This window comes from Anabrus simplex, chromosome 6 (assembly GCF_040414725.1).
Source record: "Anabrus simplex isolate iqAnaSimp1 chromosome 6, ASM4041472v1, whole genome shotgun sequence".
Lineage (NCBI taxonomy): Eukaryota > Metazoa > Arthropoda > Insecta > Orthoptera > Tettigoniidae > Anabrus > Anabrus simplex.
Genome location: NC_090270.1, coordinates 80304286 through 80328674, shown reverse-complemented (window position 1 = coordinate 80328674; position 24389 = coordinate 80304286). Strand labels below are relative to the sequence as shown.

At 41.2% G+C, this 24389-nt stretch overlaps 1 protein-coding gene across 3 annotated transcripts in view; it reads left to right on the top strand.

Annotated features, from left to right (window-relative positions):
• The window catches only part of LOC136876128 (pleckstrin homology domain-containing family G member 5), a 1197778-nt gene that overhangs the window by 1134433 nt on the left and 38956 nt on the right, over positions 1–24389 (top strand). For all 3 annotated transcript variants that reach the window (XM_067149822.2, XM_067149820.2, XM_067149819.2), the window contains exons 9-16: positions 4635–4775; positions 7551–7653; positions 10900–11045; positions 13167–13367; positions 13454–13564; positions 18981–19130; positions 19780–19890; positions 23873–24019. In XM_067149822.2, coding sequence (XP_067005923.2) covers positions 4635–4775; positions 7551–7653; positions 10900–11045; positions 13167–13367; positions 13454–13564; positions 18981–19130; positions 19780–19890; positions 23873–24019 — 1110 coding nt within the window. The remainder of the gene's footprint in view (positions 1–4634; positions 4776–7550; positions 7654–10899; positions 11046–13166; positions 13368–13453; positions 13565–18980; positions 19131–19779; positions 19891–23872; positions 24020–24389) is intronic.

Genomic DNA, 24389 nt, shown 5'->3' with positions numbered 1-24389 from the left:
GCATTTCCAGTTAGCTAGTTAAAAATATTGTTACAATTTGACGTCATTGATGCAATATAAAACAGGAGAACAATGGATCCACGAAATTCAGCAAGACCTCGAAGCAATTGGACTCCTTGTTAGCAGATGCAGAGAATAAAAATATAATTAACAGCCTTCTTAGGACTCGCAAAATGTCAGCAGAAATGACACAGAAGGACCATAGCGATTTCAGACAAATTGACAAAATTACGGTCAGAACAGTACAGCCGGGCTGAGTGGCTCAGACGGTTGAGGCGCTGGTCTTCTGGCGCAAACTTGGCAGGGTCGATCCTGGCCCAGTGCGATGGTATTTGAAGGTGCTTCGTGTTGGTAGATTTACTGACACGTAAAAGAACTCCTGCGGGAAAACATTTCGGCACCTCGGTGTCTCCGAAAACCGATAAAGTCGTTAGTGGGACGTAAAAGCAATAACATTATTAACAAACAGTACAGCCTTTAAAGAGAAAGAGAACGTGTAACGATTCAAGCGGCCCAATGTGGCCAATAAAGTTAATAATAATATGACCTCAGCTACCGTGCAAGTTAATATGATGCAACCTAGGCTACCTGCGTGTCAATTTCGACGTTCCGTTTAACTCTACCAGATGGCATAGTAAACCGCATTTCTCTTGGGTGATATATAGCTGAGTTTTAGTTAATTTTGTCGGTTAAAGATTAAATTCAACACCAGAAATCTTTTACATGCCGACATCGTACAACATGAAGTGTCCGACTCTTTGGCTGAATGGTCAGCGGTGAGGTCAGAGCGTCCGATTCCAGACCGGCCCGGGGATTTTATTTGCCTCTGATTAATTCTTCTGGCTCTGGGGCTAGGTATTTGTCCCAACACTTTCCTCTTCATATTCAGACAACACATTACACTACCAACCACCACAAAAACAGCCAATAGTGATTACATGCTTCCATATAGGGTTGGCGTCAGGAAGGGCATCCGGTCATAAAACAGGGCCGAATCCACATATGTGTGACACAGTTAGCACCCGCGACCCCATAGGTGTAGGAAAAGCTGTAAAAGAAGAAGAAGAGGAAGATCGTACGACATGAAGTGTCGGATGGACTTTATTCCCCGCCCTTAACAAAAATTCGACTACCTCTGCCTGGTCTAACTAAACCCGTGATCTTGGGATCTGGAGGCAGACATTCTACCACTGATCCACGGAGGGGGCTTCATGAGTTTCCGAAATAGGTACTATTTTTTAAGTTAATTGATTCTCTTTTCTTTGAACTCAAGTTTAGTGGGTATTACAGCTATCTTCGAGGTATTTGGTCTCCAGAACGTCTTGTAATCGCTTGCTATAACTTGTTTCTTTTCCACATCAATTTCCTTTCTTATAAAAATCCGGGTAGTTAAGACATGAAATTGTGTAGACAGTCATGAAAACTCTGAACATGACAGGAACATCGTACCGCTATCTTTCTAAGAGGAAGTGAAGACAGAATTATGTCGTCTACCTCTGAAGACCAACCTCTGCGCCCACGCGGGGTGAAGTGCGTTGGTTCGCGTGGAGAAAGATGATAAGGATATATGACCGTCATAAAGTTCAGACTATCAACTGCCATATAAATAGTTACCCCCTCAATTGAGAGAACGAATAGGAAGCCAACTGCTACATTCGTCATCATGAGTCTATGTAAGATTTTTCTAGAACCTCATTTCATTGAAGATAAAGAACTGAAAGGGTAAATGAAAAATCAGAAAATCGAATTGGACCTTTCTCTAATCCCCCTGTGGGTGGGGGCGGTAGAATAACACCCACGGTAACCCCTGCCTGTCGTAAGAGGCGACTAAAAGGGGCCCCAAGGGCTCTGAACTTTGGAGCGTGGGTTAGCGACCACGGGGCACTCAGCTGAGTCCTGGCATTGCTTCCACTTACTTGTGCCAGGCTCCTCACTTTCATCTATCCTATCCTACCTCCCTTGGTCAACTCTTGTTCTTTTCCGACCCCGACGCTATTAGGTTTGCGAGGACTAGGGAGTCTTTCATTTTCACGCCCTTCGTGGCCCTTGTCTTCTTTTGGCCGATATCTTCATTTTTCGAAGTGTCGGACCCCTTCCATATTTTCCCTCTGATTAGTGTTATATAGAGGATGGTTGCCTAGTTGTACTTCCTCTTAAAACAATAATCACCACCACCACCTTTCTCTAATGCAGAGTTATTCGCTTGCCTCAAATACTATCTTTTCTCGTAATTGAAGAGTGATGAAATGCATCTTCGCACAAGGCCTGATGGCCCGTGGAAGGGTGAACGGTAACGGCTTTGACTATTCGTAACCTCACCACCAAATGGAGAAGAGAGTTGTTGTAATGGCGATAATTGTTTTAAGAGGAAGTAGCCTACACTAATCACAAGGAAAATGGAAGAGACCGAGCAAGTGGCTGCGCGGTTTGGGTCACTTAGCTATCAGCTTGCATTCCTGAGATAGCGGGTTCGAACCCCACAGTCGGCAGCCTGAAGATGGTTTTCGTGATTTCCCATTTTCGCACCAGGTTGTACCTTAATTATGGCCGCAGCCGCTTCCTTTCCACTCATATCCCAATCGTTGCCGTAAGACCTATCTGTGTCAGCGCGACGTAAAGCAAATTGTAAAACAAAAAAGGGGGTGGGGGGAGGGAAGAGATCCGACACTTCGAAGAACTGAGGTGCCGGCAAAAGAAAGGGAAAGACCACGAAGAGCGTGGAAATTAAAGATATCCGTTGCCTCGCCTCGTCGAGGTCAGAAAAGAACAAGAGCTGACCACCGCAGATCATATAGGAAAGATGAAAACGAGGACTCTGGCGTAAGTGGAAGCAATGCCAGATTCAGCTTGGGGAACCGTGGTCACCAACCCATACCTCTTCTGGCAGGTACGGGATAGGGCGGATGTGTTACACCGCCTCTACCTACAGGGTGATGGGAAGAGAGGTTAGCTCTATGCCCGAGCATCTTTAACCCCGCAAATGAAATTGGTTAAACATTTCTGGAATAGACTATAGGGCTATGTGTCTCTCTAGAAGTAAGGATCACCGGGTGAGTTGTCTGTGCGGTTAGGGGCGCGCAACTGTGAGCTCGCATCCGGGAGATAATGGATTCGAACCCGACTGTCAGCAGCCCTGAAGATGGTTTTCCGTGATTTCCCATGTTCACACCAGACAAATGCTGGGGCTGTACCTTAAGTCCACGGCCGCTCCCTTCCCATTCCTAGGCATTTCCTTTCCCATCGTCGCCCATAAGACTTATCTGCGTCGGTGCGACGTAAAGCAAATAGCAAAAAAAAAAAAAAAAAAAAAAAGAGAAAAGTAAGGTTGTCCTTTCTAAATTTATCGATTCTTCCCGAAGAATTGAACTCAGACTCTTTCGGATGAAGCGATCATTCCTTTACTGCCGTGGTCAAGAATCCGCCCAATAGTAATAGAGTAATGAGCTAAAAGAGGCATAGTTAACTTTCCAGGACTTCGTTCACCATTATCCGTCGCGAGACATGTCTTCATGGATGGTTCTACGATCAGAGAAAATGTGGGTTGTTCTTTCGTCACAGAAAACTTAAACATGAAAATCTCGCTTCCTAGTATCTGTACCATGTATTCTGCGGAGCTTTTCGCTATCTTAGAAGCTCTGGGTTTGCACTGGGTGACGGAAGAAATCACTTTCGAGTGTACAGGCTCATTAAGTTCTCTGCAGGCTATTGACACCTGCTTCCCGCAACATCCACAGACAGTAGCAGCGATTCTAAGTTAGAGGGGGGGGGGGGTATCTAAATTGAAAAAAAGCTACAAAATGGTAAGTTTTGATGCTCTCTGAGCGAATTTCGATAGAGAGGCAAAAATTGACAGTCTACCAAATTGGGATTGCGGAAAATTAATTTTGCGGATTAAGGTGTAAAGGAAGCGGTACTTTTACCTCCTAAACCTGTAAATCTACTGTACCTGCCAGGGATCTCTGTTTTCAGCTACGTCAAACCATGTTGGCGTCCTGGGAATCGGAGTGGCTAGCTATCCGAACTCCCAGCAATCTGAGAGTAATTAAGACAACTACCGTGTGGCGGTCCTCATTCCGGCCTCCGTGGAGAGAGGCCGTAGTTTTGTGTAGGCTGAGAATAGGTCATGGAAGATCTACGCACTCTTACCTATTAAAGAGGGAAGACCCCCTCCCCCAGTATGTTCTTGTGGTGCCGACTTCACCGTGGTCCACACCCCCACAGAGTGCGCCGTTCTCTCTGGTCTAAGACGGAACATCGGCCTGCAGGAGGCATCCAACTCACACTAGCTGTGACACGATTACTGCTGATCTCGACATTCGCTTTATGCGTGAAAGTGGATTAATCAAGGGTATTTAAATTTGATGTGTTCTGTTACTCGGGGAACTTGCGTTCCCTTTTGATTCGTTTGTGACCTTTAAAGCTTAATACAATATAGTTTTTAATTTTGTAATTCATTTCGAAATTCCTTCGTTGAATATCATTTTATTTGAATGTTCTTTTCCACTTAATTTGTTCATAGAGGATTACTACTTAGTTGTACTTACTCTTGAAACAAAAATCACCACCATCACCTCTCTATTTGCTCAATAATTCAAATGTTAACAATATTACATATCAAACTTTTATTTTGACAGAGCTATCGGAACAAGGGTGGCCGCTTCTTCAGTGCCAGCACCGAAGATCCGAGCTACATCTGCGAGTCCAGCCACGAAGGTTCCTTCAAAGGATCCAAGACTTCCAAACAACGATGGAGTGGTCTCTTTGGGAACAACAAGGTATGGCATACATTAATGCATATTTAATGGAAGTTGTGACACTTGCACGCAGATGGAATGTGTTGACGTTTGCACAGAACGCCAAACATTCCAGGAAATTAGTAAGCAAACAGTGACACTTGCACAGAGGACCAAGGATGGTTTGAATGCAGAAACAAAGGAGGGGAAGGTCTTCTCGGTAAAGCGATATATAGATAGATAGATAGATAGATAGATAGATAGATAGATAGATAGATAGATAGATAGATAGATAGATAGATCCCTTTGGAGTTCACTGCTACAGTCGATGCCTGGTGACAACTAGTGTCCCATGTTGATAACTGTTCTGCAGCTATGGAGTTCACCAAGGCCACCAACAGGACCCTTTGTTGACTTACAACGGACATCAGTATATTGTGGACTATACCAATAAGGATCAACTGACTTATTGGCGGTGCGTAGATTTCAAGAAAATTAAATGTAAGGAAAGAATAGCAAGGAAAAGTGATATCGTTTTAGGCGAGGCAAGTCGTGTTTGCATTCCGGATGCAGCGGCGAATGAAGTGAGAAAAAGTGTAGTAAATTCAAAAAAAAAATGTATGAGAGAAACAGAGAGTATGATTTCAACAATTTACACTGAAGAGCTCTTCAATCAAGGCTATGAGAAGTATTCTACGTGTCCATTAATACCGGAGTACTGTATATGAAAATTAAGACTCCGTACTAGTGTCACTCCGTGCAAGTGTCGCTATCCAAGTGCTGTCAGGTAGAGTGAAAGACTCCATGCAAGTGTCACTCCGTGCAAGAGTTCCAACCCCATTTAATGACATCAGGTTGTAGCTTCACAAAGTGTTGTTAAAATAGACTCTGTCTTCTGAGAAAATCTGAGGGAAGAATCCGCCTCGGTACCTAATGCATATTCCACGAATAGTCGTTGTTGAATAAAGTTTTCGATTTCCATCTTAATTTTTAATACTCTGGTACTGTGTGTGTAGTATTACCTTTTTTATCACCCTTTTCACCGCTTAGAGATTTAGTCGAATTAAATATTTGCGAGTATTTCGAGTGTCTTGCTAGCTTTGTCGATTTTGCAGGCTCGCCCGTCAAGGAAGTAGGAATATTAATTGGCACTTGAAAAACATTTTAAATATTTATAAATAATGCCAATACGTTCATACAAGTACGCATTTATTCTCCGAATAATCAGCTTATGCATTATAAGCGACCGCAGACACTCTAAAACAGTTTAAGAAATACTTCCACTCGCAGAAATTATTATAGTTATGTGGCTTAACCTATAAAATACAAAGTATGGTGAAGCATTCCCAGGGAAACATTAATAATAAATTAAAATTGAATGTTATTCCAATATATTTAAGATATTTCCAGATCTTCTTAGGACAACATCCCTTACGTCCAAACAGTAGTCAGTTTAGAAAAGTTTCACAAGAATATGAAACAGTAATCAGAGAGGAAAGGCAAACTATGCTTGTAGATGGACTGGAGTGGCCGCGCGTGTTAACGCGCTATGGCTATGGAGCACTAGCTCTGAATTCGGGAGACGTCGGTTGTCCTGAGAATGGTTTTCTGTGGTTTCCCATTTTCACATCCAGGAAAATCCCGGGACAGTTCCTATATAGGCCACATCCGAGTCTTTCAAATCCTTACCCAATTTAATTCATTTCATATTCATTAGCTCCTCAACTGAGGTTGGCATCAGGAAGGGCTTCAGGCCGTAAAATAATGCCAGTTTCATCTCCCCTCGCCCCCGAACTTATACCAGGATACGGGGCTAAGGAATAGACATAAAATATCACCTGTCAACTGGAAATAATCTTTACAGTTTCTGAAAGAATATTTCTTCTTGTACTGCCGCTTTTCCGTTTACACGTGAGATCGCGGGTACGAACTATGTCGCACAAGTGTATTTGGCCCTGTCTTACAGCCGGATGTCCTTCCTGACATCAACTCTATGCGGATGGATATGAAATAATATTACAATTACTTAAATCTACAGGAAACGTTTGTGCAGATTTAATTTTATACAGTTCCTAGCTCTCCCCTGTGTATTGTAGAGTGCTGGTTATTGCTTTAAGAGGGAGTACAACTGGGCAACCATCCTTTATTAACACTGATCAGAGGAAAAGAAGGAAGAGATCCGAGACTTCGGAAAATGAAGGTATCGGCAAAAGAAAGACCGAGGAAAGGCGTGAAAGTGAAAGACTCCCTAGGCGTCGTAATCCTTTAATACCATCGAAATCGGAAGAGAATAACAGCTGACCAAGGGAGGTCAGATAGAAAAGATGAAAACAAGGAGCCTGGCACAAGTGGAACCAAGAGGAAACCATGGGCAGTAAAGCACGCTCCCAACTTGAGAACACCCGGTAATCTTTTCAGTCACCTCTTAACAACAGGCAGGGGATATCGTGGATTTATTCCAGCGGTGATCGAAGAGCTAAAGTGTGTTGGGAACTGAATTCTCACTTTAGTGCCGATCACAGTGAAACCATCAGATGATGTCCTTCTGTTCCCAAAGGTATTGCGTTAACTCCGTTTCATTGGTTTCTATCACGTTCCAGACCTGCGGGACAACACTCCCGCACCCTGACGCCTCTCAAAATATGTAGCAGTTGAAGGAAGTTAAACAAAATCGTCATCATAATTATGTTTTAGATTTTTTTCGAACCTGATACTCCTGAAAGTACACAATATAATCATTTGAATCCCCCCGCTATAATGAATCCTGCCTTGTTAAATACTTTCCTTTATCCATTATGTGACTTGTATTTCTTATAGGACACAAAGATGGAGAGCCTGGTGGAACATTTGAACAGCTACACCAAGCACGGCATCCCTAAACAAGCTCATCCTGATATGGCGAGGGAGGAAATGGATGAAAGTAAGTCATTTTGTGTATATTTTAGCATTCTCCTAATAAGTTAATGACCTGATAATTCATTTGTCTTGTTTATTCCTTCGCACAGAATTATCTCAGATTTCATTAAAATAATTATATCTAAATTATTTTATGTGAATATGGTCGAAGGTTTTATAAATAACCACCCGTATGAAGTTTTAATAATAATTGTATGGCCTCAGCAATAGTGTGACACCATCGAGGCTGCCTGCTCGACAATTTTGAAGTTAAGTTTTATTCTACTGGATGGCAGAGTAACACGGATCTCTCTTCGGCATTGTACGTCATGGATTGTCAACCGGGCCTTTTTCCACCCTTCAAATATACGACTACCTCTGCAAAGTTTGAACATGCGATCTTGGGATCCGGAGACCAACACACTAACACTGATTCCAATGTATTGGGGTCTGCACTTGTTGTGGGATTGCTCCAAGTTTATGGTCGGATGCACTTCCTGACGCCAACTCTATGTGGAAGGATGTGTTAACTATTAAGTGTTTCTGTGATGGTTGGTAGTGTAATGGTTTTTTCTATGTAGATTAAGAGAAGTGAATTAATACGAACATAAAAATCCAATCCCCGAGCCACAGGAGTTCAAATCTCCGACCCAGCCGAGAATCGAAACCAGGGTCCTATGAACCGAAGGCCAGTACGTTCAGCTAAGAGGCAGACAAACAGTAGTAATAATAATAATAATCATATCATATTCAGACTCGTGAGGAAAGTTTTGATTCCCAGCTAGTCCAAGGATTTTAATCCTGAAATGATTGTGGTTACACGATACACTAGGTCAGCCTCCACAGAGGGACTGTCTCATACGAGTGAGGCAGCTAATCTGGTCACGAAAGTTAAGCAATAAGGTTGAAGATGTCAAAATGACCATGTGGCATTCGAATATCTGCAGGCAATCTAACAGATAGCACTCGTCTTGGCAAGCCAAGGCCCAAAATTGGACTGTGTAGTCGCGGGTCTTAAATTATCGAAGTCGAGTTTGGTGTCTCAGTCTGGCTTCTTATAAAAGGGAACATTTCCGGTTATAATCAAATTTCATATTAATTCGAATCTGGCATTATAGAGATAGGTTTTACAGTGCGGAGGATTTCAGCAAGAACAGACAAAAACACATCTTTTCACGTTCATGTGGCCGAGATTGATTGACTGTATACCATTCCTGTTGCCGTGCGATAATTCTGTCACAAATTCAATTTGATGTGTCTGGAATTCGAACTCGTGACGCGTAGGTTGGAAGCCAAGTTTAATCCTGGACGGAGAGTCGTAAAACGATTCACCCTGTGCGACAGACAAAATGAAAGTGTATATCTAGTATTATATTACCTTGGAAAATAGTATATTAATATTCAGGGTGGTTGGAAACAGCGTAAACAGAGTACATGAGCGTTAGAGCTTTGGTCATACTGATAGATAATTTGAAAAAATTACGACGATATCTCGCGCCTTTGTCATTTTATCAACTGCTGAAGTTAGCCAATCAGATCGCTTTGCGGAAGAATTCAAATATGCTTTACGAGGCGGTGTTGCTAAAACTGCGCGTGGCTTGGTCGGGCTTCAGAGCCATGCCAAGAAATGAGCATCAAACACTAACACACTGTGGCCCGGTTTCATCAACACATGTTAGTACTTAACAAGGTGTTAAATCATTTTAACATACGATTTAAGAAAATTTGCGTTTCATCAACAAATGTTAACATTAACAAATGTTAAACTGCGTATTAAAGTTAACATCAGCTATTTCCAATGTTAAATGGCCAACATTAGCATTTAGCAACCTGTTCCAAAATGGCTGCTGTGAATCTCGCTTTCGAGGCGGAATTGCTCTATTTAGATCTTTTACAAAACAATCCTGATCGAAGAAGAGTTCAGCGACGTAATGACTCTGAAAATTTGACGGATCCGAAATTTCTTCATAGATACAGGTTATCGAAAACAGTCGTTGCTAAGGTTGTTGACGAAATTCAAGTGAGGTTAGAATATCCTACGAAGAGAAACTTACCTCTTTCTCCAATGTTGCAGGTACTGATAATATTACGAGTTTTTGCTACTGGTTATTTTCACATAATGGCCGGAGACAATGCTGGCATTTCTAAAGCCACTGTTAATAGAGTTGTTTGTCGAGTGTCTGCAGCAATAGCATCCATGAGATGGAGGTATATAACATTCCCTTCAGTAGAAGAGCGTCAGCAAATTATCCGCGACTTCTATGAAATAAGCCGTTTTTCTGGTGTATGTTCTACGTGCAATAGATTGCACACATGTAAGAATCCAATCACCTGGAGGCAATTGGGCCGAAATATATCGTAATCGAAAGGGATATTTCTCTATTAATGTTAATGTGATTAGTGAGCCTAACCTCCAAATCAGGGATATACTTGCTAGGTGGTCTGGTTCTGCACACGACAATACAATATTTAATAACTCCCATATCGGAGCACAGTTTGAAATGGGACAATTAACGAAGTGATTTTGTTAGGTGACAGCGGATACCCGCTAAAAAAAAAGTATCTGTTTACCCCATTGAAACTCTCGCGGACTTTTCCCGCGCCTCGTCCTTTTCTTTTATCGTCAAGCCATCTGTGCGCTTGCACTCAATAACATATATTTACTAGCTAATTCAATTAACAACTCTTTTTCGAAGGAGGAAAAATGAAAACTACGATTCCGTTTCACTTCACGCGCCATATTTCACAGCTGTGCTCAAACAAAAGCGCATCGGAGCGCGCTGTAAAACAGCATGTTCGTACCACTGCCTCCTTGATTCGCACCAGTTCGCAATATTGAGAGAGTTAACAGTCGATTAGTTAACATTTCACAAGAAAAGTTTGATGAAACGCAAGAAACCTAACAAGATGTTAAATATAAAACTCCGTACTTGTTAGTATATATTTAACATGTGTTGATGAAACCGGGCCTGTGAGTTTCAGTCAACGCCACGGCAGCGTGCTTGCTGGGGGCCGAGCCTAACAGTAGGGAGGTCCTTATTCAAGTCCCTCCCCTGGAGAAGTTTATTTTTCCTATTGGCGCTCTCAAGCCGGTCATAGGAGCTAAGATGGTATTTTTGAGGGAACATATTACTGTATCTTTTGTTTCCACCGCGTGCACTTGTGTTGACGATTAGGTTTGTTTACGGCTAATATGTAACTTCTAACTGCTATTATATATACTAGTTATTTATTGTTCATATTAACACAAATGCTTGTGTTGTGTGTTTAGGTTTATTTAATTTGGAAGAAGACTGGCAAGACATCGTCGCTCATCCTGATGAACTACCAGAGCGTCAGAGGCACCAACAAACCGCGATCTGGGAGTTGGTACAAACCGAGGTGGCCTACATACGAACGCTCAAGGTGGTCACAGATGTAAGTACACATATATTCTTTCTTCTAAAGGGTCGTAACCATTTCCGTGTCTGCAGTAAAGGACTATCCTACATCTATAAAGAGACTTAACGATGAAGGTTTATTCGTTATCTCGCTACACTAATAAAGAGACTTGACAATAAAGGGTATTTACCTCAAATTCAATCCTAGGTGGAATACAGCTCGAAGGATGAATTCAATCACTCGGCATAATACTTCCACACTGCCTTTACACACACAATAGGGGAAGGTAAGTAAACCGCATGACAAGCCTGATTTGTGGGTTGCCTAACCAACAGTATGTGAAGATTATGATGTGTTTCTTAAAACTTGCCTTCTTCTGCTGTTATAAACGGTATATGAAAATGAAAAGTCCAAGTTCAGTTCCCATGGCATAGGGGGTGAGAAGGAGTGAAGAAAGAAAATGTCGAAAATGACGGAGATTACGGGTGAATGTGAGTGTATGTTTCAGTATAGCTCTCAACCTAACTAGATACACATAAAACTTACTATCTGGAAAAATTACTGTAGGGGCAAGAAACGCCTCGCACCCCTAAAGAAGGGGTGAAATGTAAAAATCCGAAAAATGACCGATATTAGTGGCGAGTTCATAGTCTTTGGGTTAGCTGAGATGAACCGTGATGTTCCGGATGCCGTTTGAGCCGAAGTTCATTCCCAATCGGGAAGGGGTTTAGAAGAGGAGAAAGGAATGTCCAAAATGACCGAGATCATGGATGTACGTGTGCATGTTCCAGCATATCTCTCAACCAAACATGATACTCATATGACTCGCTGTTTGGCAAAGAAAACTGTAGGGTAAGACACCCCTACGAGCGGGGGTGGAAAGGGGGTGAAATTATGATAGAAAATGACCACTATGTTATGTTAATTATGTTAATGAATATAGTTTTTCTTTTGCATTTAATTGAACAGTTTATAAAAATCTAACGCGGGCGAAGCCGCGGGCACCTGCTAGTACAGAATGAAAATGGCCAACTGGATAGCAGAGGAGACCCGAACCCACAACCTCCCGATTTCGCGTCGGATGCTATATCGATTGAGTGATGGTGGTCTAGTGTAGAGTGCGCGCTTCTCGCCTGCTGTGGGTCAAGTCGAGTGAATATTTAGTTTCCACGACCCAAAGTTATTTAAGCATTTGTCTCAGCGTAGAATGAGAGTCTCCCCCAGCTGAATCAGTCATACTTATTTTCTTCTGCATCACTTCATCAGTGGCATTAACTAATGTATTTGATGTTGATCGACAATATCTGTGCTTGTCATCTTTCAATTGTTCGAGCCTCTGGAAATTCACGGCATCGTTTCCACAGGTGTTGGATAGACGTCACTTTCTCTCTGTATAAAGACGTAATCCTTCTGTAAATTTTAACAGGTTTCCTTGTCTTTCTTTACCTGCAGAAAACCGATCACTTATTGTTCCTCCGCGCGTGACCACTCATCCAGTAACTTCGCCATTTTTCAACTGTCGCTATGCCAAAATTCTGGCATAGTGAATACAAGAATATTGTACAGTAGCTCTGAACTTGACCGCTTGGATGTCATATTCCAATTTCCAAGACGACAATGAATTACAGTATATGACTTCCTGAGTTGGCTTTCTATTGGATCTTGTTTGAATGGTAGCAGGTAATGGAAATGGGGGTGAAAATGTGTCCATATATGGCTTGAAAATTACATACGTTGGGCTCCAGCTTCGGAATGAATTCTCTGATAATTCATAATTAAATGAAATCTGCACCTCAGGGAAGTTAAGAATGGATGCATGCAATAATTTGGGAATATTTTTCTGATTGAAAGCATTCGCTCATTCGCTGGTCCAAAACGTGCTGATGAGATAAGGTACAAAGGGTTCCCAACTAACCCAATGAGGAGGAATGTACAGTACAGTACTTCTACGTGTTTCTGTGGTGATCGACAGTGTGATAGGTTGTGTGAACGAAGATACAAAATGTACCTACTCCCCGAGGCTGAAGAACTGACCACACACAATTAAAATTGACCGTCCTGCTTAGGATCCTACGAACCTACGACCACTACGCTAACCATTCATCCAAAGAGCCGGGATGACTATTTTAATACAACGATGTGATGTTTTATTTCCAGTTGTTCTTGTCGTGCCTATGCAGTCTTCAAGCAGCTAACATTCTCAACGAGATCGACACCTCGAGGCTGTTCAGTAACATCACCGACATCTACCGCGCCAACTGCTTGTTCTGGACGCTGTATGTTCTCCCGATGATCCAGACGTCTAGAGATTCCGCTCGACCTTTGGACCCTAGTATGATGCTGGAAGGATTCCGCAAGGTAAATATACTGGCAAGCTGAAACAACTTTTTTCTCTTTGTGTTAAATTAGTACTTTTGCTAACATAAATCACATTTCTCTTTCAGTTCGATGAGGTGTTCCATCCGTACAGGAAGTATTGCGGAGAACAACTTCAATGCCAACTGTATTGTAGAGAGAAGCATCAAGAAAATGAAATGTTCACGGCATATTTAGCGGTAAGCAATGATAGGAAACATGTGTTAAATTAAAGTGTTATACCTAATATAAAGTATTGCAAAGGACGATTGAAAGTCCCCATAATTATCTATACTGCAAGGTTTCAACAGAATAGAAATGGAATATTTCTTCTGAGCAGATATAATTCTTGGTTAGAAGTTATGTTTGTTTAATGCCGATTTATTAAGAGTGAGAATATAAAGAAATTTTTCCAATCGGTCGGACACAAGTGAGGAGCGTCCAGACAAAACCAAACATGTCCGTCAGATCCTGACTTTCAGGAGGAAAGAAAATCGTAAATTAGCAACTGGAACCGGCACAGATCGAAGAAAAGAAGCAATAACCATTAAATAATTCCATTTGTAAAAATGAACATGTTTGATTTTGCCCGAACCGCATGTGGCTTGGTAGTTTTTGCTGAGACGCTAGAAGGGCTTGTTCCTGTGGGAAATAGGGAGTGAGGAAGCGGGAACTCACGTAACAAATACTTGGCCTGTGATTGGTTAGTTCGGGATGTTCACATTTGCTCGGGTCCACACTAGGACATGCCTGTTTTAGCTCAGACCTAATATTTTTACCTTCAATATTAGGGAGATCTGTTCAGTTTGGTCAAATTTCAGTTGAGAAAATGTATTTATTTATTTATTTATTCATTTATTTATTTATTTATTTATTTATTTATTTATTTATTTATTTATTTATTTATATTTGCTATTTGCTTTACGTCGCACCGACACAGATATGTCTTATGGCGACGATGGGATAGGAAAGGCCTAGGAATTGAAAGGAAGCGGCCGTGGCCTTAATTCAGGTACAGTCCCGGTGTGAAAATGGGAAACCACGGAAAACCATCTTCAGGGCGGCCGACAGTGGGGCTCGAACCCACTATCTCCCGATTACTGGATACTGGCCGCACTTAAGCGACTGCAACTATCGAGCTCGGTCATTTATTTATTTATTTATTTATTTATTTTCCGTGTCCAGATACACTGCTAAATAATGTTTTTCCAATATTCGGCTACAAGGTCAGCTTTATCATTGGCCTGAAAAACATCATCCTTTGTGCACGGTGATGGTAAATGCTGACAAACAGAAGGTGTGCTTCACCCTGCAGTAGTCCACAATCACAGGTCATGGCTCCGTGTACATAACCCCACTTAACTAGGTTAGACTTGCACTTTGAAACACCTGTCCGCAGTCGATTGAGGGTCTTTCAGGCGGGATACTGAAGGCGAAAACCTGCAGAAGGTTCTTCCTTTAAACTCAGCAATGGATTACGTACTTGCTTTTGCCACAGTTCACGCCTTCGTTTTTGTGGCGTATCAACAAGTGGTATGGTTGTTCGTAAAAATCTCTTCCTTGACCTGAGTCCAACGGCCTGCATTTGATGGCCGTAAAAGGGGTGACATGGATCGGTTGATTGCTTCCGACGTTCAACTCCTGCTGTCTCTTCCCTTCTTATGTGAGAAGGGGCGACTCCTGCTTGTTTGCTTTTATATATATTTGGACATAATCTGTTTTTCCCGGATACACCTCAATTTATCGAGACATAAGTACTGAAATAAGACTATTAAGCCAGAAGGAAGGATAGTCTATGACGGAGATTGATTTTCTTAACAAGTATTTAATCGGTAACCTCTGTAGATGGAGAAAAGAATTATACATTCAGTGTCCTCTGCCTGATGGAAGAGGCGTCGAAGAGGGGTGACTCCCCAGGGATTCTCAACTTTGGAGGGGGGAGGGGTGTGATAGTCGAGTGACGTAGTCTCTGTCTTCTGACTAAGGTGCCCGCGTTTCGAAACCCGGGCAATACAAGTGGGATTTTCGAAATGAAAATTCACGTCTTTGTGGTTCGGCTGGCGATGTGTGGCTGTGCTCGCAATGTTGTCAATAGGGCCCGGATGTTTATGGCCTAAAAATGTATTAAAATATGACAATAAATATGACTTTAAAAGTTTTTCAGTCACATTTTCGAAATCTTCAAAATCTTGCCGCTGTTTAAATTAACTTTACATTGAAAATATACTTTTAAAATCTAGAACATCCAAAAGTAATATTTATTTTCTTATTATATTTTGAATTTATTTAATTACTCAATCCAGAGCTTACTCTCGACTCTGTATAGAATGAAGTAAATATCACATTCTGATGGGCGATCAGAATTACATATATCTTAAAGTTTTCAAATAGGAACGATTTTCTATTTTCACGCAACATTGACCTGTAACGGGAAAAAGAGCGCTCAACATCGCAGGATGTTACTGGGCCATATTTGAAATACGCCAAATCATTAGAGTTGAACTGAGGCTCACTATTCTGTCGCTTTATACGCATCTGTCTTTCTATACAGCTTACCCTCCTAATTCACGTAAATATAATTATATTTCTAAGAAATTACAGACGAAAATTGGGAGATGTGAAAAATCCGTCTTTGAGACGACTGGAAACAGGTATGCCAAAATGGAATTAAAGGATAAAAATATGACAAAAACACGAAACTTCACGGGGAAATATGGCCATATTATGAAAAATTACCGGAAAATGGCAAATAACATTAAAAGAGCCAAAATATGACTTTATATGACCCTTGAAAATTACATAATTTTAGTCACCGTAGATGAAATCATGCTTGTATTTTTCATGCAAATAATATAAAGAAATAACATATGACATGTCATAAACATTCGGACCCTAGTTGTCAACAATCACGTAAAACTAAAGCTGGATTCTTTTTCTCAACTTCGGGAGGAAGAAGGTTGCCTATTTGCACTTCCCTTTAAAACAATTATCACCACCACCACATCGCAGCTTGGAAACATGGATTGGAGAACTTTTTTATTTTTTTATTTTTTTGCTATTTGCTTTACGTCGCATCGACACAGATAGGTCTCATGGCGACGATGGGATAGGAAAGGCCTAGGGATGGGAAGGAAGCGGTCATAGCCTTAATTAACGTACAGCCCCAGCATTTGCCTGGCGTGAAAATAGGAAACCACGGAAAACCATCTCCAGGGCTGCCGACAGTGGGGTTCGAACCCACTGTCTCCCGATTACTGTGTACTGGCCACACTTAAGCGACTGCGGCTATCGATCTCGGTGATTGGAGAACATGGGGCCCCTAAGCTAGGTCTAGCACTGCTTCCATTCTGATCTAGCTAGGTCAGCTCCTGTTCTCTCCCTGTTCTCTCCCTGTCCCGGTAGATAGCGAGAACTAGGGAGTCTTTCATTACCATGCCTTTCGATGAGTCGGACCTCGTGCCGTTTCTCATCTAACGAAAGTTAAGACTGTATTGTTATCTAGTTGAACTTCCTTTAAAACAATAATCACCATCACTTCTGTAACAATAATAATAATAATAATAATAATAATACGGCCTCAGCTACGGACATTAACTTTTGACTTGACACGTGTCAGTTTCGACGTTCCGTTCTTATAAGGCAGAAAAGGCAGAACTCTGTTCGGGTGACTACGGTTGTGTTTTAATTGATTTTGTCGAATAAGTACCAAGTGTGTTACCAGAGGGGACGTTTTTTACATCGCACGACATGGAGTTCTGAACAGACTATTTCCACCATTCAAAAATCCGACTACCTTGGGATTCGGAGCCCGCCATTCTACCATGGGGGAGCCGCCACCTCTGTAATCAGTTTTGTTGTCTTTTGGGGACATTTTCTAACACAAAATAAAGTGTTGAGTGAGTTCATGAACCTGTACGTGATGAGGCACGTAATATATCTATTAGAATATTCTTATAGCATTTTAAATCGTCAATAAAGTTATGAGTAAATTGTGACTAAGGATAATGGGAAATTAGATCATTATGTTTTTATGTTTTTGTACGTTTCAAACGCATGTCTGGCCATCAACTACTCCAATTGCGCTTATGAAATAACGCGAAGTTGCTCTGCCACGTAAAACCTGTTTAATTCATGAAATCTATTATCCAACGGGCAAAAAATGTTATAATAATTAAGCTTCGCGTCGTCCGGCATCTAATTCGCACTCCCCGATTACACGCATACAAAGGTTCAACAACTACACACGTCATTGTCATCCTACGATCTTCATTGTTTTTCAGTCGCTATTAATCTTGGTCATATGAACTACTGTCATTTCGACATGTAAAATACGATGGCATTACATGCTGCCGTGATAAGTTCGTCAAGATGAATAAAATATTCTTATTCTCTCAATTACTATAAAATGGCCCGGAATAGATTATATCGTGTCAATCCGGTACTACTCCAGTTGAAAATTATCGCATAAAATCTGGATAAAATGTTAGCATTGCAACCGTACACTTGAATGAATATCGTTTTTATCTCAAGGAAATTTCAAATTGAAATCAAACCATAAATGTAAGTTGCGAGCTAATTTCAAGTGTTCAATGATGCGGAAATCAAATTACATCAATAGATATTACCTTGACTAAGCCTGAAAATTCTTTAATAGAAGATAAAGAAGACCTATTTTCTAACTGTATTGCTATTTTCCTGTCAGGTTGAATAAAATTCAAACCGAGCGAGTTGGCCGTGAAGCTAGGGTCACGCAGCTGTGAGCTTACATTCGGGAGATGGCGGTTACGAATCCCACCGTCGGCAGCCCTGAAAATGTTTTTTCCGTGGTTTCCTACTTTCACACCGGGAAAATATTAGGGCTGTACCTTAATTTAGGCCACGATCGCTACCTTTCCAATACTAGCCCTTACCCATCCTTCCGTTGCCATAACTTTCGATATGTTAGTAAGACGTTTAACCAGTAGCAAAAAAAAAAAAAACAGAAATAATTAAAACGTACGGAAACTTACTGAAATGTACAGATCAGAATATGTAAGTTATAACATCTCTGTTCCTCCGATTTATTTCTGTAAGTTTTCACTAAGTGTGTCTGGGTAGTTTGGCTCATGGTATTGGAATCATACTACTGTCTTCATAAAGATTTGGTCGTCGTGTTAATTACTGAAGTAGTTTGTACACATATAGCTAGTCATGTTGCTATGGGTTTTATGTTGGCAGAAGCAATACACGAGAAGTCGTAATTAGCTTTCGATTAAGTTTTTAACATTGGTATGTGTTACTTAGTTAGAGACAATCCAATTAATAATAACTATAATTAGGGGGTAATAAATTCGTGGCAGTTGCTGTTATCTACGATTATCACTTCTTAATTCTCTGCATCAGTGTCCATATAACCTACCTAAATGAAACTAACCACTTAGTATTGCCGATTTAGTCGGCCTGTCTAGAATATTAAAACTCCTTTACTTTGGAACATAGGAGTATGAGCGTATCGGTTTCGAGGGAGCCTTATTACACCATGATATTTGTGGGCATCCTTCTGAAAATCTGTCACATTACAAGTTCCCAGGAATATTATTTTATATTGTACTTATAATAATGGTATCTGTCCTCTAGTGGTGTGAGACGCAGAAGGATTGTAATCGATTAAGACTGATGGATATCCTGGTGAAGCCAATGCAGAGACTAACCAAGTATTCACTACTACTAAAAGCTGTCCACAAGAATACTCAACACGAGGAACAGCGAGCTAGTCTGGAACGAATGGTAAGTAGACATATTCTTGAGGACTAATTTGGTTGAATTATGCTTTCGCCTACTTAATAGTCATATTTCTGACTAAATTCCGCAATTTATCAAGTGATAATGAACTTTCTTTGCTCCTTTTCCCTGTAAGTCAATATTTTAATGTTATCACTGTATCAATTACAAAAATTGCGGAGTACTTGAAACTTGCCTTGTGTAACACTTCGTGGCCTGTAATAAGAGAGTGAATTTTATATTTGTAGACTCCAGTTGATCTCTATTTCTCCTGAAATTTCGCATTATTTGATGGTTAAGATCCTCTTCACCCGACAACCTCACAGAGTTTTGTATTTTATTCCTGAATAGTGGATGTTCTTTAATATCAATTTGCAGTTCTTCTGTGGTTTTGCATTAAAGTTTATTTAATTCATGTATCAGGTATTTACAGTTTTTTATTATTATTATTATTATTATTATTATTATTATTATTATTATTATTATTATTATTATTATTATTATTATTATTATTATTATTATTATTATATCGTGTTATGTTTTGAAGCGGAAAAGGAATTCTTCTCTAAGTCTATATACAGTTGCTCCCATATATTTGTAAAATGATTGAGCTTGGAACATTTGGACCTCATTGAGTATGCCATGTCCGTTTCAGATCAAGAGTGTGGACGAGTTTGTTCATAATGTGAACACGACAATGAGACAACGGGAGGACCATGAGCGACTGAGGGGAATCATCGCACGAATTGAATCATACGATGTTGTTGTAAGTATATTATCCTTTATTGAGATTAATCCATTACATAAAGTGTCTCTGAAAGTTGTAAAAGTAATTAGTGGGACGTAAGTCCAATAACATTAAAGTAATTTAATCCTTGCCTTGCGCCTGAAGCTTCCTGGTAAGAGGCACCGCTAGACCACGGCGCTGATAAATAAGAATAAGATGATGCAGCATCCGCCATTTCTACCAATATCCTTGTGCAACTCTCTTTATATAGGTTCTTGTTGACCTGGCGAGTTGGCCGTGCGGTTGGGGACGCGCAGCTGTGAGCTTGGATCCGGAAGATAGTGGGTTCGAACCCTACTGTCGGCAGCCCTGGAGATGGTTTTTCCATGGTTTCCCATTTTTACACCAGGCAAATGCTCAGGCTGTGCATTAATTAATGCCACGGCCACTTCCTTCCCACTCCTAGGCCTTTCTTATCCCATAAGACTTATCTGTCGGTGCGACTTAAAGCAAATTGTAAAAAAAAAAATCTTGTTGTTGTCATCTTGTATTAGGGGCTAGAGAACTTTTTGCTCATCTGTCTCGTATAATTCGCGAGAGTGAAAACTGTGTTACTGTGAAGTTTGTAGTAGATCAGCTGTAATTATTTGGTCTGGTTTTGGGTAAATGCCTCGAGACTTCAGGTATATATTATCCCAGAATTTACTTCTGTTAAGTGTGGAAAATCCTGCAAGAAAATCATCCTCAAGATAGCCGTTATTAGCACCGAGTTTCGGAACGAAGACCTCAGAATGATGTAGTTGTCATTCTTATCATAGGTATACATTAACTCGGCCAGCATATCATTTGTTTGAGAAACGACTTGACTGTTAATGCGTATGACACAAAATTGCAAATAGTGAAGTTGCCAGCTGCTTTGAAGTAGCCAGAAATTTGCTTACAGTTGTGCACAAAGGTAATTTAACCCCCCCCCCCTCCTGCCCCCCACCATCATCTCACTTTAACATTTCCGCGTACTCATTTTATGGGGATGTGTGTTCAAAATCAGAAAAATAATAGTTAATTGATTTTGTTATGTTTTGTACAACTTTAGAATTGCCGAACAGGCTCAAGACAGGTCATGGAAGGTGCAGGGATTCGCTCTACAAATAGAAATTTGTACCATCTCCAGAATGTGATTGTAGAGCCCTTCGCCAGACTATCCCCCACATTGTGAAAAAGAAAGTGCACGATACCCCATAAGTCATTATTAGACATCTGTTCTTAGCACACAGACTAGCAAACATATAAGTTCATGGGAATATACAGGATGAAGCGAAATTCGCGCACTCGGGCGTCGCAGTACGACTCCTCACATGCCAGTAATAAAAAATGTCTCTCACAAAAGTTCCTCCTGCGAGTATATCAGGCAGAAAAAAGGACGTTGAAGAGTGGCAATCTGGCAACACTGTAACCACATGTACGGTAAGTACCTCTGTCAGCAAACAGTGCTCGTGCTGTACAGTTGGTGCAGTGGATAGAGTTTTGGGTTGGCATGCAGGAGGTCGAGGGTTCGATCGTGGGTTGAGTCACACTTTTTTATTTGCTAATTTCCATCGGACATTACATACTGTAATACAGTCACATGTATCCTACATTTACAACATTTTGTAACGCTGAACACAACAAATACTTTCCTAGGCCTACTGGTAACATAAGGCCCTATCGAAATGTATTGGACCTGAACGAGGCAAGAATAATAGTTGGTACTAATCTATGAGGTCCGTCTCTGTGGTGTAGTGGTTAGCGTGATTAGCTGCCACCCCCGGAGGTCCGGGTTCGATTCCCGGCTCTGCCACGAAATTGTGGTACGAGGGCTGGAACGGGGTCCACTCAGCCTCGGGAGGTCAACTGAGTAGAGGTAGGTTCGATTCCCACCTCAGCCATCCTCGAAGTGGTTTTCCGTGGTTTCCCACTTCACCTCCAGGCGAAGGCCACGGCCGCTTCCTTCCCTCTTCCTTGTCTATCCCTTCCAATCTTCCCATCCCCCTACAAGACCCCTGTTCACCATAGCAGGTGAGGCCGCCTGGGCGAGGTACTGGTCTTACTCCCCAGTTGTATCCCCCGACCAAGAGTCTGAAGCTCCAGGACACTGCCCTTGAGGCGGTAGAGGTGGGATCCCTCGCTGAGTCCGAGGGAAAAGCCGAACCTGGAGGGTAAACAGATGATGATGATGACTAACTATGAGACCATTGGAGGAGGGTGCGAATAATTCACGCCCACGACGTGGAAAGGGCGTCTTTCAAAGCTGACCAATGAAAACGATTGTTCGTCCATTTCTAGGATCGTAGCATGTAAGTGCAAATGGTTTCTAGAGGATCCGCTGCAATCGCTGTTGACAATTAAGATGTCTTTACGAAATAAAAAAGATACGCTTCAACCCAGAATCGACCCCTCGACCTCCTGCATGCTAACCCAAAACTCTATCCTCTGCACCAACTGTACAGTACGACTAGCTTCTGCTGACAGAGGTAATTACCCTACATGTAGTTACAGTGTTGCCAGATTGCCACTCTTCAACGTCCTTTTTCTGCCGAATACACTCGAAGTACGAACTTTCGTGAGAGACTTTTTTTTTTATTGCTGGCATGTGAGGAGTCGCGCTGCGACTCCCGAGTGCGCGAATTTCGCTTCACTCTGTATATAGGGTGTATGAAAACTCAACGGCAAAACTTCAAGAATGGATTCCTCAAGTAGGGAGAAGAAAGATATTGTACGAAAACATAGGTCCGGAAATGAACAATTGCAGAGTTATCCGACCTTTGCTTGGCTACCACGTTCTCCTGTACTTTTACCTTTGGGGAGACGGTAAGTCTGTCGTGTATTCGATTGCTGTTGATGATGAACCAACTCTCCGTGTGCGCACTGAGTCGGGCATTTTTGATCGTTCAATGCGGAGAAGAGCGGTAGTTTGTGTTCGAGCAGGAGGAAGTCGCGTTGAACATTTCACCTGCCACGTGAACAGAGTGTTCCAGGCGTATTCAGCGTAATAGTGTGTCGGATTGCACTAACGTTACTGAAGGTCGGGTCACTGTAATAATGCATTTCCGGACCCATGTAGCCATGTCCTCGTTTTCTTCTTACCGAGGGAGTTGGCCGTGCAGCTAGGGGCACGCAGCTGTGAGCTTGCATTCGGGAGATAGTGGGTTTGAATCCCACTATCGGCAACTATGAAGTTGGTTTTCCATGGTTTCCCATTTTACATCTGGCAAATGCTGGGGTTGTACATAAATTAAGGCCACGGCCACTTCCTTCCCGCTCCTAGCCCTGTCCTATTCCATCGTTGCCATAAGATCTAATTGTGTCTGTGCGACGTAAAGCACATTGCGTTTTCTTTTCTCTTTATATGGAATTAATTCTAAAAGTTTTGCCGTTGAATGTTGGTACATTCTGTATAGAACAATACATATCTTGGAATACGGGTAATATTTTGTTGACCTTGACATTGGCTTGGTAGGGTGTGCACCAGGTAGTTCTAAGAATGAAATAGTGGACTCTTCCATTCCCTCTTCCTAATAGTAATACACCTACCAGCTTAGTGGCTACGACTGAATATAATGCAGAAAGAAAAATTCAAAGTTGTAAATAACTTCCGGTAGCCTACAATTATTTGCACAGCAGAGTAAAATGTTTAAAAATCATGTGCAATAAAAAGTTGTATTTAAATATTGATAAATAGGTGAAGTGGCTCTTCATTAGCTTGATCTCAGTGGCAGACTTCATGAAAGCTGATATTTTGTCTCCATAAAAGCCTATCATAGAATTAGAAGAAAAATCACCTCTTATTATTAGTATCATAATGCCACATGATATGCAGAAGCAGGACAACAAATAATCATCATTATCCTAAGTAATAATACATTAAAAACATAATATTTGAACATCTCCATAATTTGCTGTACAGAGAGTTAAAATATGGTGTGCAGAATAAAAAGAAAGAACTATTAGAAGCATACATGAAAATTGTGCTTTATTCTTTCAGGAATCCAAAGATGATGAGTTAGAGCGTCTCCTGCGCTCCTACAGCGAACTAGATCTCACCAGTCCAATGCCTGGCTGCCACGTTTCACAGAGACGGTACCTGCTGCTGGAGAGTGATCTCAAATTCAGAGACAATCTAACATCCAAGGTAAGGGGAAGTAGATATAATAACTTTCAAATTTTCATCTTTAATTAAATGATTTTTCAGCCTGTTGGTTCAGCAGTAGCCAGTTAAATGAACGTTAAACAGCAGGTTAAATTTCTGCTCAAACTGGCATTTTCCAACAACTACATGCGGCAGCCTTGCGCTGAAGAATTTTTTCTTCAAAACTGTTAATTATAATTTAAATGATCCTAGGACATAGCCGGGTTTGCTGGTTGGACCCACGACCAGGCCACCAAATTTTGGGAAGAACAAAGTTTAAAAGTGATATTTTAATGTAAAATTATTTAGGTACTTTTGAAATTAAATTAAATTAAATGGTTTATTTTTTAAAAAATTTTAATGATCCTAGGGC